The 18080-nt window shown below is 45.3% G+C and overlaps 1 protein-coding gene across 1 annotated transcript in view; it reads right to left on the reverse strand.

Moving 5' to 3' along the window:
- Window positions 1–1956: 1956 nt before the first annotated feature.
- The window catches only part of LOC136572387 (5-hydroxytryptamine receptor 7), a 63517-nt gene continuing 47393 nt past the window's right edge, over window positions 1957–18080 (reverse strand). Inside the window, exon 3 of the mRNA XM_066572915.1 lies at window positions 1957–5101. Within this exon, the coding sequence (XP_066429012.1) occupies window positions 4330–5101 (772 nt within the window). The 3' untranslated portion in view covers window positions 1957–4329. The remainder of the gene's footprint in view (window positions 5102–18080) is intronic.

Raw genomic sequence — 18080 nt, forward strand, 5'->3', positions numbered from 1 at the left:
CATAAAACCACTAGACACCAGAGAGTAAAACATAAAACCACTAGACACCAGAGAGTAAAACATAAAACCACTAGACACCAGAGAGTAAAACATAAAACCACTAGACACCAGAGAGTAAAACATAAAACCACTAGACACCAGAGAGTAAAACATAAAACCACTAGACACCAGAGAGTAAAACATAAAACCACTAGACACCAGAGAGTAAAACATAAAACCACTAGACACCAGAGAGTAAAACATAAAACCACTAGACACCAGAGAGTAAGATATAAGACTACTTGACACCAGAGAGTAAAACATAAAACCACTAGACACCAGAGAGTAAAACATAAAACCACTAGACACCAGAGAGTAAGATATAAAACTACTAGACACCAGAGAGTAAGATATAAGACTACTTGACACCAGGGAACAAAATATATAACCACTAGACACAAGGAGATGGGCTATAAATCTAAACACCAGGGAATAACACACTAAACCACTGAACTTTCTATCAAATTTGATAATCACTGCAACTTGTCACGATGCAAATTCAATTCAATATCACGACATACTAACAAATCCCTCAACAGTGTGCAATTCACACCACAACCACCAGGTTTCCATACATAGACATGTATAGCATAGTCATCTCCCAACAGAGTATTGCAGGTCATCTCGTACCAAACTGCAATACGTTGAGCTAAGAAGAACTCTATAGAGCATGCAACCCTTCCCAGAATTTAGGGCCAGATGTATACAGCTGATCACCCCAAATCCCACTTTTGGCATCCCCGGCAATCAGCTGATTTTGCCAGGGAAGACATGGCCAACTAAACATTTCCCCTGCAACTACTGGAGAAATGCTTAGTTCGAGACAGGCAAGCACTGGTGCTTATATACTGGGACAGAGAAGACACCTAGCTACTCTGACTATTAGCAGAAAGGGAAATAAGTCCGGGGAGAAAGGATGGCACTCTTGTAACCAATGAGGAAAAGGGACTGCTGTGACTACTGGGCAGAGGGGGAGGACCTGCTGCGACTGCTGTGTGAAGACATTGTCATTACTGCTAGGGGAAAGAGATGCACTGCTGTGACTACCGTGGGAAGGAGAAAGGTCAATGCTGTGATTACTAGGGGATGTAGGGCCCTGTTGTGATCGAGAAGGGAAAACTGCTAAGATTAGTGGAGGGACATGGGGACCATGTTGTAATTACTACATTGATTGCCTTGGAGGAACTACTGTGACCACTGGAATGGAGATAATGAAAACTGCTGTACAAGTTGGGGAGAGGGCAGGCAGACATTACAGTGAGTGGATTTCCAGGAGGAGTAATGGAGGAATGACACAACACAGAGTTTAAAGAAAATATGTTCCAGAAGCATTTCCCTTTTATATGGCAAGCAGGAGGCAGAATTGACCTTGTCTGCACATGACGATGGTAATTTTTCTGTAGATGGTTTAATAACACATGGCAACCAAGTGATAGAACCGGAGTGGGCAAAGCCTTTTTATTGATTTCATATGGACAAACAGATGGCCAGATGTATTTAGTGCTACTGAGCCGAGGCAAAACACATCATGAGAAACATCAGTTCACCTTCACAATTATTGGTGGTTGTGTTATGGACTTGAATAGCAACATAAATGTATCAAAAAGTATCCTCTACCAATGACATTACTGACGCTATTTACATGTTTGTATCACAACTTGTCACCTACAGAACCATACAAATGTACAAAGCTGCTGCGCTGGTCCTTCTCGTCAGATACCGGTGGTATCTCCATTATGGCGAGCACGCGCTACGGGTGTTTATACATGCCAAGCACTCGTAAGAAAGAAGAAATGCTCACGATCTGGTGATGACTGTCTCTAACATGAAGTGTTGAAGTTGTGTGAACGTTACCCTCATGGAAACCTTGGTAGATAAGAGCTGGAGAAGAGCGCACATTCAGTAATGGTCACGGCATATTACATTTCTGTTTAATGTATAATAAAAACTTATATGTATTTTTTATACAACGTCCATTCAAGTAAAGCAGAAATTCCCAACAATTTACCATGGTGGAACTACTGATAAAGAAATTTCTTTCAAGAGGACCCAGCTGTAAACATCCCATCCCTACTGTGTAGGTGACTTGCTGGTGCTATCTACCGGGGAACCCCTACACTTCATCATCCCTACTGTGAAGGTGACTTGTTCGTGCTATCTCCTGGGGAATCCCTACATTCCCTCATCCCTACTGTGAAGGGGACTTGCTGGTGCTATCTTCTGGGGAACCCCTACACTTCATCATCCCTACTGTGAAGGTGACTTGTTCGTGCTATCTCCTGGGGAATCCCTACATTCCCTCATCCCTACTGTGAAGGGGACTTGCTGGTGCTATCTTCTGGGGAACCCCTACACTTCATCATCCCTACTGTGAAGGTAACTTGCTGGTGCTATCTCCTGGGGAATCCCTACACTCCCTCATTCCTACTGTGAAGGTGACTTGCTGGTGCTATCTCCTGGGTAACCCCTATAGCTTCCCCCATCCCTACTGTGAAGGTGACTTGTTGGTGCTATCTCTTAGAGAAAACCTACAACTCTCACATCCTTACTACAGAGGTGACTTCCTAGAGCTATCTCCTGGAGGACGCTTAAAACCATCTACTTCATTCTTATTGTAAAGCTGACTTGCTCTTCATATATCCTTGGGAACCCCTACAACTATCTATAAAGCCTCATTCAGAGAGTCATATTTCCCATCTATGTGCTATCCATGTATTTCAAGCACCAGACCTATTATAACCTATTCACAAGTGCAAGTTTTCACACAGACTGATGATCCATGTAAAATAATAGCAGCATGTCCTCTTCTGATCTATATCACGGACCAGAAGAAGGCATGCTCTGTCCACTGCCCTCGGTGATGAGACAGCAGATGGACATGTGTCCAATGGGACATATGCTGTCTATTGCAAGTTACACAACTTGCATACGACCATCTGAATACAGCCTAAATGTGACTTGCTAGTAATTTCTCCTGGGGAACATCCACAACCATCCCATCCTTACTCTAAAAGTAAATTGCAGGTTATATCTCCTGGGGAACACCTACAATCACTCCATCCCTACTGTAAAGGTGACTCACTAGTGCTATCTCCTGAGGAACCCCTACAGCTATCATTGCTAGTGCTATCTCCTGGAGTTACATTACAACCACCCCATACTTACTGTAAAGGTGACTTGCTAGTGCCATGTCATAGGGAACCCTTACAACTACCACATCCTAACTGTAAAGGTGACTCCCTACTGCTATCTCCTGAGGAGCCTCTATAATCACCCTATACTTACTGTAAAGGTTACTGCTACTGTCTTCAGGGAATGTCCTACAACAACCCTATCCTTGTTGTAAAGGTGACTCATTAGTATTATCTTCCAGGGAACTCCTACAATCACCCCATCATTACAGTAAAGGTAAATTGCTAGTGCTATCTCCTGGGGAGCCCGATACATCCCCCCATCCTTTCTGTAAAGGTGACTTACTGGTACTATCTACAGGGGGATCCCTACAATAACCCCTTCTTTGTTGTAAAGGTGAACTGCTAGAGCTAACTGCTGGGAAACCCCTACAGCCAGCCCATGCTTAATACTAAAAGTAACTTGCTATTGCTAACTTTCAGGGAACCCCTACATTTCCTTCATCTGTACTGTAAAAGTTGGTACTGTCCCCTGTGGAACCCCAACAACCGCCCAATGCTTACTCTAAAAGTGAATTGATGGTGCTATCTCCCGGGGAACCCCTAGCGTTCACTCAGCTTTACTGTAAAGGTGAATTGCTACTGCTGTCTTTTGGGGAACACCTGTAATCACCAGATCATTACATTAAAGGTGAAATACTGTTACTATCTACTGAGGAACCTCTACAATCACCCCCTCATCACTGTAAAAGTGACTTGCTGGAGCTGTCTGCTGGAGAACCCCCACAAACACCTGACCCTTACTCTAAAACTGACTTGCTAGTGCTAACTCCCAGGAGACCCGTACAACCACCCAATCCTTACTGTGAAAGTGATTTTCTGTTATTATCTGGAGGGGAACCCCGAACCAGGTTCATTAGAGTCCCAGGAACTCTGGTTGAGAAATAATGAAGTAGATGAAGTAGATAGTTCTGTATTACATTTGAGAAACCCAACAGGTAATCACAACTTCATGATAACCATAGTAATAAATATACTGAAAATTAAAGGACAAGTCACCATAAAGCATTGTCTCTTGGGATAGGCACTAAACAGTGTGTCTTTCAGAGTCATGGTCCATGGTGTCCAAGGTCCATAATATGAAACCATTAGTGACATGTTACAAGATGCCCTCATGCCTTTCTGTGACTTTTAATGCTTCATGCATACTGGCGGCTGACAGCCTCCGATTGATATTGGTGTACTTACACCTCAACAAGTTCCAAAAAGTAGTCCTCAAATCCCTGTTGAAGAAGGCATAGATCAATGGGTTGATGAGCGAGTTGGTGTAGCCCAACCACAGGAGTGTCCTCTCCAGTCTGAGGGGCATGCAGCTACACCTAATTCCACAAATGAAAGGCCGAGCTGTGGACAGTAAGAAGAAAGGAAGCCAACAAAAGGTGAAAGCTCCAACAATGATCCCAAGAGTCCTCGCTGCTTTCTGTTCTCGTTTGAAGATTGAGATGTTCTTCCTGTCTTGGCGTATGAGCTTGGACAAGGTGGCAAACTCTTCGACCGCTTTGTTCTTTTTGGAGCTTTTTTTAGGAGCAATTTTGTCTTCTAGGCAATAAATACCCTCTTGTTCGATAAGTCTTGGGATGTTCACGAATTTGTGCTTCTCGGCACTGATTTTAGCTGCTACAAAGATTCTCTGATACATAATGAGCATGACTGTCATTGGGATGTAAAAGGCAACTGCAGTAGAGTAGACGGTATACCCAAAGTCTTGACTTATGAGACACATCATCTCCACAGTGACATTTTGAGCCCATCCAAACAGCGGTGGAAGAGTGATGGAGGCAGAGAGAAGCCAAACTATGAACACCATCTTAGCCATTAGTTTGCCGTTCTGTCGTGCCGGGTAGGTCAGTGGACGTGTTATCCCAAGGTATCTGTGGGAAACAAAATGGAAAGGTCTATTATCTATAGTTATCAGTAGGCATTAAACAAAGGGTAAGAAATAGAAAACTAGTGGTATATTTATACATAGAGGAATGTGGTGAGGATTTCCCACAGTGGAAAACCCCATAAAAAATTAGTCAAAATCTTCACTATTGGTGGGGCTTTTCTCTTTCAACTGAAAAGATGAAATCTGCTGAGTATCCACATCAAAATCCAGACCAAGTGGTGCTGATTTTGATATGGGTAGGTGTGGATCTGCACCACAATCTGTAATGTGTGGACATACCCTAATACAGATATCAATAAAGGATTGTTGCAGGGTGGAATTTTGGTTGTCTTTAATAGTTGATTGGCAGAGGTCTGCCACTCGGAATCCCTGCCAATCAGTTGGCTGAAGACGCTGCCCTTCTTGGGTGAGCTTTGCTTCCTCTTCTCAGGTCTGTGAGGTTGTGTCCACCAGTCACATTAGATATTCTCAGTCCCATTCACATGAAAAGAGTTGAGCTGCAATACCAGAAACAGCCGCTAAACAATCTTTGGCGTTGTGACTGGTATGGACTGAAGTGACAGCAGCGCTGCTAGCACTTCAATCAAATGATCGATGGGGATCCTGAGTGCCAGAGCCCAACCAATCAATTCTTCATGACCTAACCTGAGGACAGTTTACTCCTGGAAACCCCCTTTAAAACACATGTAGCCCCCCATAGCTTTGTAATACAGAGGCCCAGGAGCCTTAGGGGGCCCATAAGGTCTCTCCTCTCCATATAGGGAGCCCAGTACTATGAATAAAGCATTACAGTTGGGGGCCATGTTACAGCTTTTGCATTGGGGCCCAGAAGCTTCAAGCAACGCCTCTGTTTAGGCATATCTATCACTGCACTCAAAGCATGCAGGAAAACATAGAAACCAGGACTGGGGAGAGCCCGGAATAGAGCCAGCCAGGATTGGGAGGGATAGAGCTGACAGCAGTCATTGCCCAGTACTACAGTCCTGGTTTCTATGCTTTCCATGCTCTGAGCATGCTTGGAGTGCAATGATGAATATGCCCTTTATAGAAAGATCTAAAGACAATTCTGTAGAGTCTGAATCAATATTTTGGGTCTTCCACAGCTACAAAGAGTGAAAAAACAGTAAAAGCATGAAAAATGTTGAGTAGTGCTGGCAATAAAGCAGAGTTCTACTACACCAAGTGCACATAATATGAAATAATAGCGGTTCTATAAGAGAATTGCAGATAATTCCGAGAATCAAAGTATCTGCTCTGCGGTAATGAAGACCAATGTTCCCTCATGTACCGTACACAGGTGAATAGCTGCTGATTGTTCAATTTATCATCTGTGCTTTGTAATAGACTCCCGGAGTATTTTTCTTTGATCAGCCGTATCAGAAGCTGATTATCCCGTCTGAAAGTGTCGGACTGCACAGTCTTTGGAATGATTGTGGCTCCTCCGTATGACAGATAACACAGGACATAATAGCAGTGTACGGTATAACTATAGCGCGGTGTGCTGCAACCTGTGGCTCTTCAGCTGTTTGGAAATTACAACCCTCAACATGTAACTGTCAGTGCATGCTGGGAGTTCTAGTTCTGCAACAGCTGGAGAGCCAAAATTAGAGAACATTGGTCCACAGCGTTCCTTACACATCAAATGAACAAAGACTGTCTGATAACTAGTGATAGCGAACACTTTCCTAAGCCCTCATGATTAATTTACTTAAAGCGTACCCACACTTTCAGGAGACATCTCAGAATAAGCTGCCATTTGTATGTGCAGGAGGAATAAGACAATTATATGACTTACATCCTGCATTTATTACCAGTTTTCCCCTCTGCAGGCTCCATCTCTAATTCTAAGTTATCCCTGGGCTGATGGATATAGATTAGTTGCTATGATGTCTCTCATACACTGCACACAGAGAAGAGCAGAATCTGCTATTTTATCTCCGACTCTTTGCAGCACATCCTGATAAGCAGCATCATGGAGGACAGTGTACAGCAGAACTGAGCAGTGGAGACGTAATTTCAGTAGCTGTAAAACAGCAAATAACTTACTATTACAGTGTTTGTGTGAGGGTTCATTCACATCAGTGCTAAGGGGTTCTATTTTCCTGCTCCATAACAGATCCATCATATGTTGGAAGCAAACAGCGCGAAAAGCACCCCATTAACTACAGTGGGGTTCATTTGGTTTCCATTCAGCTGTCTCATACTTGAAAGGATGAAATAGCACTGCATGTAGTGCCATTTGATTCTCTACTTAAGTTGAATTTACCGATCGAGGCTTTGAACAGAATCTCTGACACTGATGTGCACTGATCCTTAGTCTCTCCTTATGTCTCCTTCTGATCCCCCCTCTTTTCCTCATGACGTTCTATGAGCAGCATGAGAAAGTAGAAAGCAAAGGCTTCTAGTTCCTGTAATCTGCCTTGGTGTCTCTGTTACAACAGGCAGTGCGCAGCAAATTAGAAGGCCGGGAGACCCCCTAGTGACCCACACTTAAAAGGGATTTTTTTCAGCATAAAAACCTTATTTTAGGTAAATATTAAGTGGTTTGTCCTTTTCCCGTTATCACACTGACTATCATATTAATGTATGGACCTAGACTAATGTGTAAAATAGCCACAGTGGTATAATGGAAAAAAAATCTCCACTTATAGCATGCACCACAATTTTATGCAACGGGGCTGAGCACGCTCAATCGACACTGGCTAATTGGTTGATACTCGGAAATAAAAAGGAAAGATTTTGCCGTGTAGCGAGCTTAGCTGATGAAGGAGGGAAGATTGAAGAAGCTGGAACCTGCCCGTCATGAGACCAGAAAGGAGCAGGAACACAACAGCCCTGAGCTGGTGTAGCACAATACCAGTGACAGGAACCAGAGCGAGTGAGCTGGAGAAAACACTGACGGACCGGCATAGAACAAAGGAATAATTAAGAATAGCGCAAGCTGGGATTTCCTGCACCTGAAACCGTAAGTGAGGCTGGCCTCTGAGAAAACTGTGTATACCCATATGGGGTGCTAACAAATAGCCAGTACGTGTCTTATGTCTTTCACTGATCACATTGAGGGAGATTAAACTGTAAAAGACACTTCCTATCGCTTAACTTCTCGCAGACTGTTAGTGAATTGGTGAGGGTAAAAGCTCCTTATTTCAGGACTGAGATACATATAAAAGGGAGAAATAGAAAATTATCCTTAGCCTTACGCCGCCATATCCTGATCCATGACTTTAACACAAGTTTAATGAAACGTTAGTGGTCAATTAAATGTGGGCTGCTTTAACGGGGCACATAATGGAGGAAGTAGAATAACACTTGCCAGGAGAGAAGCTGCCACATAGGATAAAGGGGTATGCTTCATTTAGCTTCCAAATCCCTTTTTGGGACAAATTTGTGTGTGCAATTGTATAGATATGCACTAATAAGACATCTTGCTCTAGTGATAGATTACCTTAATGTGGGTTACCTCCCTGTACCTCTGACATGTATTTGGGGTTTGGTTACTGTCACTTTAAGAGACAGTACTAAGCTAACTAATGAGCGTTCATCTTAAAGGTGCATTGGACAGCTGGAATGCTGTGGAAGACGTTACCTTACTGCAGTAACCTTTTCACATAATACATTATCCCAGTGAATAAAACCTTTCGGACATTTTTATCATTGCCTGAACTTAGTCTAACGTCCTGTGTACAATGAGATGCATCACTGTTGGTATTCAGAGTCATTGTGACATATCATTTGAGAAACATGTGCTAAATAGAGACACGTCAAAGGTTTTATTCTGTGGTCGCCCAGGTGCTGGAACCCCACTGATCATTAGCATGAGGGGGCTGCAGCTCTCATGCCCCTCCCCTTTGACTGTTTTCATTACTTGTTGGCTCTTCCTGACAGCTGAAGATGGCCTCATAGAGAAAACATCTATAGACCACTATGTACCTGTCTTCTGCTTCCGGGAAGCGTTGGCAAAATGTCAAAAGAGAGAAGCACTTAGGTAAGAGCTGGAGACCCCTCATTCTAGCGATAAGTGGGGTTCTAAGATGCAGGACTTTTGACATGTCTCTATGACATGTCAATAGTTAGTTAAAGTGTAGCTACTCTTTAATTTAAGGGATATTGAGTGTCACACTTACTAAAAAATTGAGATTCACTGTTTTATGTTTTTTGGTTCATCTTGCTCCCCCCAAAATTTATAAAAGTTATACATTATTTGTACCCAAAACATGGTGCCAGTAAAAACTACAAGGCTCCACACAAAAAAACTAGTTATGGTTTTGAAAAGTAGAGATGAAAATCCAAATAAAATTCAGGTCCAAAATAGGGTTAAATCAGTGTTTCCCAAACTCCGGTCCTCGTGCCCACCCTCCTTTACCCACCAACAGGTCCGGGATTTTCTCAGATTTTAGGGATTTTCTCGGTATCACACAGTAGATGTAATTATTCTTAGTGCCTAAGACATTGCTACAGGTGTTCTCTCTTTATAGGACAGTGGTGGTGAACCTATGGCATGCTTGCCAGATGCGGCACGCAGAGCCCTCCCTGCTGGCACGTGTCACCATCAGCCACTCACCACATTAGTGAATGCCAGCAGGGGCCGCGGCTCCCCTGCCGGCAATCACTCAGCAGCACTGCTATCTGCGTTGATCCTGGCGCACACTGTGATGGTTCCGCGAGAACAGGGGGAGGAGGCATCCGGCAGGCATAATAACTTTTTCTCCCCACTTCTGCCCTAATCTGCAATTCCAGCAACCTGATTGGTTGTTTGGGTTGGCTGATTCATCAAACAACCAATCAGGCTGCTGGAATTGCTGATTAGGGCAGAAGTGGGGAAGAAAAAGTTAACATGTGTCTGGCAGCACACTGATGTCAGTGTGCACCAGCAATCAGTCAGAAGAGGAGCGGCGCTTTCACGAGGAGGATGGGTACGTATGTGGGTCTTAGGGCGGGCTGCTGTGGGTGGAGCATTATTACTGCTGAGAGCCACTGGGGGGGTGTCACTATTATCACTGCTGGGGGACCGCTAGGGGGATGTCACTATTATTAATGCTGGGGGGCCGCTGGGGGGGTGTCACTATTATTACTTCTGGGGGGCCGCTCTTTGGGGTGTCGCTATTATTACTGCTGGTGGGATGTCACTATCACCGCTAGAGGAGTGGGGGGGGGGGGGGTAGCTATTATACTAGGGGCCGCTATGGGATGTCAATATTATGGCTGGGGCTGCTGGAGGTCACTGTTATCACTGGGGGGTCACTATTATCGCTGGGGGGGTGTCACTATAACCACTGGGGCATGAGAACTGGAGTTTGGAAAATACTGACAAATAATTCGGTTTAACCAAAAGAAGGTAATTCAATGGTAGCTGTGCCTGCAATACCAAACTGGGCCACTACAATACACACAGCAATATCTGCTTTCCCTGTGCTAACAGCGGACCTGATGATCAACTGTGTGTCAGGGATCCTGAGCAGTGGATACCTGCCGATCAACTAATAAGGACATATCATCACAAGTAAAAGTCCCGGACAAACCCTCTAATGCTGTGTCTACAAATTAGTCATACTGTCATACAGAGGAATCATTGAGCTACAACCTTTGCTGCATATGGTAGTTCCTACTTAAGGGGGCAATTACTTTTCACATGGATGATATCTCCCATATTAGAAGTAATAGTTATAAAAGCTCTGATCATCCCTTTGGCCCCCTTTGACGATATTACATGCCGTTTAAAGATCAGAAGCCATTGAGTGTGACAAATATATAGTGATAGGGGGCATTGGGAAGGGGATGGATACTTTTTGACATGCTGTAGGACTCAGTATAAACTATTGTTCTTAGAGCAAAACACATTAGCAGAATGACACCTCTGACACGATCCTCACCAAATGGTTGTGAAGGTGAGAAGTGAGATCTTGTAGGTGATTCATTAGAGCGTCCGGATGTGAGAATTCACTATACAACTGTCATCAATGCAAGCAGAACTATTACGGCAGCCTGGTCTGTTCCCACAGTCTACAGAGGGTCATAGACATCAGACTCCTGACAATATTGGTGATCAGAAATACCCCGTTCCCCTGAAAATAAGACATACCATGAAAATAAGACATAGCACGATTTTCCAGAATTTTTGAGGATGCAAAATGATTTTTCAGGCTTTTTGAGGATGCTTGAAATATAAGCCCTACTCCAAAATTAAGCCCTGCTAACAGTTAATTTAAAAAGTCAATTTAAATAGTGTCCAGGCAGCTATACATGTAAAAAGTTAAACCTTTTTGAACAAAAATTAATATAAGACACTGTCTTATTTTCGGGGAAACACGGTATAATCTATAAGGTGGTCCTCCAACATCTGAAGCCAACGGAAAACATGGAATGCAAAATTTATCTGCCTAATCCGATTTCTTCGACTGTAGACTGTTGAGTGCTGCTCATCCATTTTGCCAACCATCTAGAAACTCCTGGACAGTCTTTTTCCAGTGTCTAGGACATATGGTGAGAGGCTGTCCTGGTGAGAAAACCCTTATGAAACACTTTCTACAGCTGTCAGCCAAATGATCGTTCAGCCAGCAGCTGTTTTTTCCGCTCTGGCGTCGGCTTACCTCCCGAAGAACAAAAGCATCGGGTGCTGAAATTCAACATCCCTGATTATTCTTTTTCTTGACATTTTCTATCGCTGAGAAGGTTGTGCTGTCCTCATACACATTAGAGAGTCCTGTGGCCCTGCTGAATTCGTCAGGCTCAGACAACTAAACACTAATGTGTATGGGGACCTTAAGACTATTGTAGTGGCCCAGAACTAGTGGGGCCTCTCCATAAGGTTATATGTCTGTCTCGTGCAATTGTCTTGTTAGTGTCTTATTTGTAGTGTGCATTTGGTATGTGTACTGCACCTCTGCAGCACTGAATGAGGTAATGTCTGGGTTATGGGGTTATGTCTGGGAAATGTATCATGTTGTAGTTCATGTGATTATGTCATATATAAATGTTTGCAAGGATGCAAGGCTAGGGAGTCCAAGCTAGGCTAGTCTATGCAAAAGAGTCTGAGAGTGGTCAAAAAGAGACGGTCTAGGAGTGTGAGTGCAAGAAGTTCTGCTCTCAAGTCCTAGAGTGACCCTTGCAGACATTTATCGGTCTGTGTGTGTAGAATGGAAGAAGCTGAGCGATTCCCTTCTGCTTGGCCTTGGCTTACTCGACCCAGGATGTGCTGGTGTTACCACTAAGCACTGAGAGAGAGAAAGAAGGACCGCTGCTTGAGAGAGAAAAGGCACCAGAAATGTGAGTGCACGCCAGTAGAGTGTTGGAGAGAGAAAGAGTCACCGGTGACAAATACAGCAATTATAATGATAAATATAGGAAGGGAGGGGGGGGGGGGGTGCTTAAACTTTTATTGCCTTTTATTTTTTATAAAAATTAGTAAAACTTTTTAAAACTAATTTTCAATTTGTTTAGTCTCCATAGGGGACTAGAACTTGCGATCATTTGATCGCTCCTGCAGAATGATGTAATACCATGGTATTACAATATAACACAACCAAACAGCACCTCACAATCACATTGCTTGGGGAACATTCAGGACCCTGCAGAGGGGATGAGGGGATTCAAATGCCACTGTCACAACTGACAGAGACATTTACAGGGTTAACAGACACAATAAGAATGGACTGTAGCATTTACAGGGTTAACAGCCGTGATCAGAACTGACACTAGCATTTACAGGGTTAACAGCCACGAACAGTGTTAACGCTGGTTGTGGCTGTTGCCAGCTGATGTCAGCTTTGAGAGACAGGCAGTCTCAATTGTATGGAGTGGTATCCTCTCCCTATCCAGCTCCATACAAACCCTGGACGCCATTACTAAAGTTAGAATAGTGCCCCCTGCTGTTTATATTCCCAGATATTCTCCCAGATATTCCAGGACTAATGTTAGAATAATGCGCCCTGCTGTTTATATCCCCAGATATTCCAGGAATGATGTTAGAATAGCGCCCCCTGCTGTTTATATTCCCAGATATTCCAGGACAAATGTTAGAATAGCGCCACCTGCTGTTTATATCCCCAGATATTCCCGGAGTGATGTTAGAATAGCGCCCCCTGCTGTTTATATTCCCAGATATTCCAGGACTAATGTTCAAGTAAGGGAACAATACCTCTGCAGTGCCACCTGTTGGAAGGCAGCATTCCTGCAAGTCAATGTTAGACTCTTTATACAAGTCTTGTAATAATGACTGGGAATTGAAAGCCAAGCCAGAATCCATATACAGACAACTGTTTCGGGGTGTTTGCCGCTCCTCAGTGTGCACTAGGCTTGGCTAGTGAGAGGCCTGTGATGTGGGTCAGGAACACTATCTTTTCTCCTTAGGGAGAGCACCTAGAAAGTGAGTGAGTGAGGAGACTATAAGGACTAATGTTAGAATAGCGTCACCAGTTTATTTCCCCAGCCATTTCAGGACTAATCTTGGAGTACCATCGCTGCTGTTTATGTCCCCAGATATTCCAGCACTAATGTTAGGATAGCGCCACCTGCTGTTTATGTTGGACAGCCCTTCTGTATCCAGTCTACATCAGTAAGGCTGGATTCACACTGGGCAGATTTGCCACGGAAATTCTGTCCGGAATTTCGTCGTTGCAATTCCACTTGCAGCCGCTAATCCCGGGATTAGCCAGCCACGCGAAAGAGATTTCTCAAAAATCTTTGTCCACACGGGACGGCAAATCCACCGCAGCAAATGTTCCAAGGTGGACAGACCTACAGAGTGAACTAAAGATAGGTTGTCGCTATTACTACTGGGTCTTCTATGAGGGTCACTTATTACTACTGGGATCCATATAAGAGATATTTATTACTACTGGATCCACCATGGGGGGCACTATTACTACTGGGGCCACCAAAATAGAGGACACTTATTACTACTGGGGCCACCAAAATAGAGGACACTTATTACTACTGGGGCCACCAAAATAGAGGACACTTATTACTACTGGGGCCACCAAAATAGAGGGCACTTATTACTACTGGGGCCACCAAAATAGAGGGCACTTATTACTACTGGGGCCACCAAAATAGAGGGCACTTATTACTACTGGGGCCACCAAAATAGAGGACACTTATTACTACTGGGGCCACCAAAATAGAGGACACTTATTACTACTGGGGCCACCAAAATAGAGGACACTTATTACTACTGGGGCCACCAAAATAGAGCACACTTATTACTACTGGGGCCACCAAAATTGAGGACACTTATTACTACTGGGGCCACCAAAATAGAGGGCACTTATTACTACTGGGGCCACCAAAATAGAGCACACTTATTACTACTGGGGCCACCAAAATAAAGCACACTTATTACTACTGGGGCCACCAAAATAGAGGGCACTTATTACTACTGGGGCCACCAAAATAGAGGGCACTTATTACTACTGGGGCCACCAAAATAGAGGGCACTTATTAGTACTGGGGCCACCAAAATAGAGGACACTTATTAGTACTGGGGCCACCAAAATAGAGGGCACTTATTATTACCGGGGCCACCAAAATAGAGGACACTTATTATTACCGGGGCCACTATGGGGGAGGGAGGAATCATTCAAACAAGTGATAATGATAAAGTAATTTGCTTTAAGATGCCCTCAGTTTACACACGCAGATAATCGTCCACATTTTTTCGTCATTCGCTCGTTCGGTCAATTGTTGCTCATTGCCAGGACTGCGCCAATGAGTGCGAATGACCGAACAGACGCTTTTTACACATAATGACTTGGAAACAACCGAATAAGAATTCTTATATCTGCATATAATGAACGCCCAATGAGAAGCGAAGGATTATTGTTTACTGTTCAGTCGTTGTCCGTGTTTACACTGAGCGCTTATCAGTCAAATTGATCACTCCATGTAAAAGGGTCCGCAGGGCTACGAGCACACGGAGGGTCCGCAGGGCTACGAGCACACGGAGGGTCCGCAGGGCTACGAGCACACGGAGGGTCCGCAGGGCTACGAGCACACGGAGGGTCCGCAGGGCTATGAGCACACGGAGGGTCCGCAGGGCTACGAGCACACGGAGGGTCCGCAGGGCTACGAGCACATGGAGGGTCCGCAGGGCTACGAGCACATGGGGGAACCGCAAGGCTACGAGCACACGGAGGGTCCGCGGGGCTACGAGCACACGGAGGGTCCGCAGGGCTACGAGCACACGGAGGGACTGCGGGGCTACGAGCACACGGAGGGTCGGCGGGGCTACGAGCACACAGAGGGTCCGCGGGGCTATGAGCACACGGAGGGTCCGCGGGGCTATGAGCACACGGAAGGTCCGCGGGGCTATGAGCACACAGAGGGTCCGCGGGGCTATGAGCACACGGAGGGTCCGCAGGGCTACGAGCACACGGAGGGTCCGCAGGGCTAAGAGCACACGGAGGGTCCACAGGGCTACGAGCACATGGAGGGACCGCAGGGCTACGAGCACACGGAGGGTCCGCGGGGCTATGAGCACACGGAGGGTCCGCGGGGCTATGAGCACACGGAGGGTCCGCAGGGCTACGAGCACACGGAGGGTCCGCAGGGCTACGAGCACACGGAGGGTCCACAGGGCTACGAGCACATGGAGGGACCGCAGGGCTATGAGCACACGGAGGGTCCGCGGGGCTACGAGCACACAGAGGGTCCGCGGGGCTACGAACACACAGAGGGTCCGCGGGGCTACGAGCACACGGAGGGTCCGCAGGGCTACGAGCACACGGAGGGTCCGCAGGGCTACGAGCACACGTAGGGACCGCAAGGCTACGAGCACACATTATATTATAACTTTAGTACTGGAATATCTTGGAATAGAAACTTTTTTTTATTAATGAATGTAAATAAAAAATGTTTATAATTGTGGAGTGGATTTAACTAGATTTAACTTTAAGACCATTCATTTCAATGAGGCTGACTGAAATAACTGAGGTCACCTCTGACAGTTCCATTGAAGATGAAAGGAGCGGCACCGTACATGTCTGACCACTGCTCCATTCAGTCTCTTAGGCACAATAAAGTGGGAGGCGCGACCCCCATTCTTGGGATTGATGGGGGTCTCAGCAGTGGGACACTGACCGTTCATACTTTTATCAGATATAAAAGTCAGTTCTGTGATAAACCCTTTAATCTCTTAAAGGGGTTGTCCCGCGGCAGCAAGTGGGTCTATACACTTCTGTATGGCCATATTAATGCACTTTGTAATGTACATTGTGCATTAATTATGAGCCATACAGAAGTTATAAGAAGTTTTTCACTTACCTGCTCCGTTGCTAGCGTCCTCGTTTCCATGGAGCCGACTAATTTTCGCCGTCTAATGGCCAAATTAGCCGCGCTTGCGCAGTCCGGGTCTTCTTCTTTCCTCAATGAAGCCGCTCGTGCTGGATGCCGGCTCCTTGTAGCTCCGCCCCGTCACGTGCCGATTCCAGCCAATCAGGAGGCTGGAATCGGCAATGGACCGCACAGAAGCCCTGCGGTCCACCGAGGGTGAAGATCCCGGCGGCCATCTTCAGCAGGTAAGTAAGAAGTCACCGGAGCGCGGGGATTCAGGAAAGCGCTGTGCGGTGTTCTTTTTTAACCCCTGCATCGGGGTTGTCTCACGCCGAACGGGGGGGGGGGGGGGGGGGTTGAAAAAAAAAATACGTTTCGGCGCGGGACAACCCCTTTAAGGAGAGAGGATGTACAGTTATGTCCGGGGCGTTCGAAGTTTGTATGGAGCTGGATAGGGAGAGGAAACCACTTCATACAATTAAGACTACCTGTCTCTCAAAGCTGACATCAGCTGGCAACAGCCACAATCAGCGCTAACACTGAACGTGGCTGTTAACCCTGTAAATGCTACAGTCAGTTTTGATCGCTGGGGATAAAAACAACAGGTGACACTATTCTACCATCACTACTGGTATATCTGGGGATAGAAACAACAGGTGGCGCTATTCTACCATCATTCCTGGTATATCTGGGGATAAAAACAACAGGTGGCGCTATTCTACCATCAGTGCTGGTATATCTGGGGATAAAAACAACAGGTGGCGCTATTCTACCATCAGTGCTGGTATATCTGGGGATAGAAACTACAGGTGGCGCTATTCTACCATTAGTGCTGGTATATCTGGGGATAAAAACAACAGGTGGCACTACTCCACCATCAGTGCTGGTATATCTGGGGATAGGAACAGTTGGCACTATTCTAGCATTAGTGCTGGTATATCTGGGGATAGGTACAACAGGTGGCACTATTCTATCATCAGTGCTGGTATATCTGGGCATAGGTACAACAGGTGGCGCTATTCTACCGTCAGTGCTGGTATATCAGGGGATAGGAACAACAGTTGGCGCTATTCTACCATCAGTGCTGGTATATCTGGGGATATGAACAGTTGGCACTATTCTACCATCAGTGCTGGTAAATGTGGGGATAGGAACAGTTGGCTCTATTCTACCATTAGTGCTGGTATATCTGGGGATAGGTGCAACTGGTGGCGCTATTCTACCGTCAGTGCTGGTATATAAGGAGATAGGAACAACAGTTGGCGCTATTCTACCATCAGTGCTGGTATATCTGGGGATATGAACAGTTGGCGCTCTTCTACCATCAGTGCTGGTATATCTGGGGATAGGAACAGTTGGCACTATTCTACCATCAGTGCTGGTATATCTGGGGATAGGAACAAAAGGTGGCGCTATTCTACCATTAGTGCTGGTATATCTGTGGATATGAACATTTGGCGCTATCCTACCATCAGTGCTGGTATATCTGGGGATATGAACAGTTGGCGCTATTCTACCATTAGTGCTGGTATATCTGTGGATATGAACATTTGGCGCTATCCTACCATCAGTGCTGGTATATCTGGGAATATGAATAGTTGGCGCTATTCTACCATCAGTGCTGGTATATCTGGGAATATGAATAGTTGGCGCTATTCTACCATCAGTGCTGGTATATCTGGGGATAGGAACAACAG

This window comes from Eleutherodactylus coqui, chromosome 7 (assembly GCF_035609145.1).
Source record: "Eleutherodactylus coqui strain aEleCoq1 chromosome 7, aEleCoq1.hap1, whole genome shotgun sequence".
NCBI classification, from domain to species: Eukaryota; Metazoa; Chordata; class Amphibia; order Anura; family Eleutherodactylidae; genus Eleutherodactylus; species Eleutherodactylus coqui.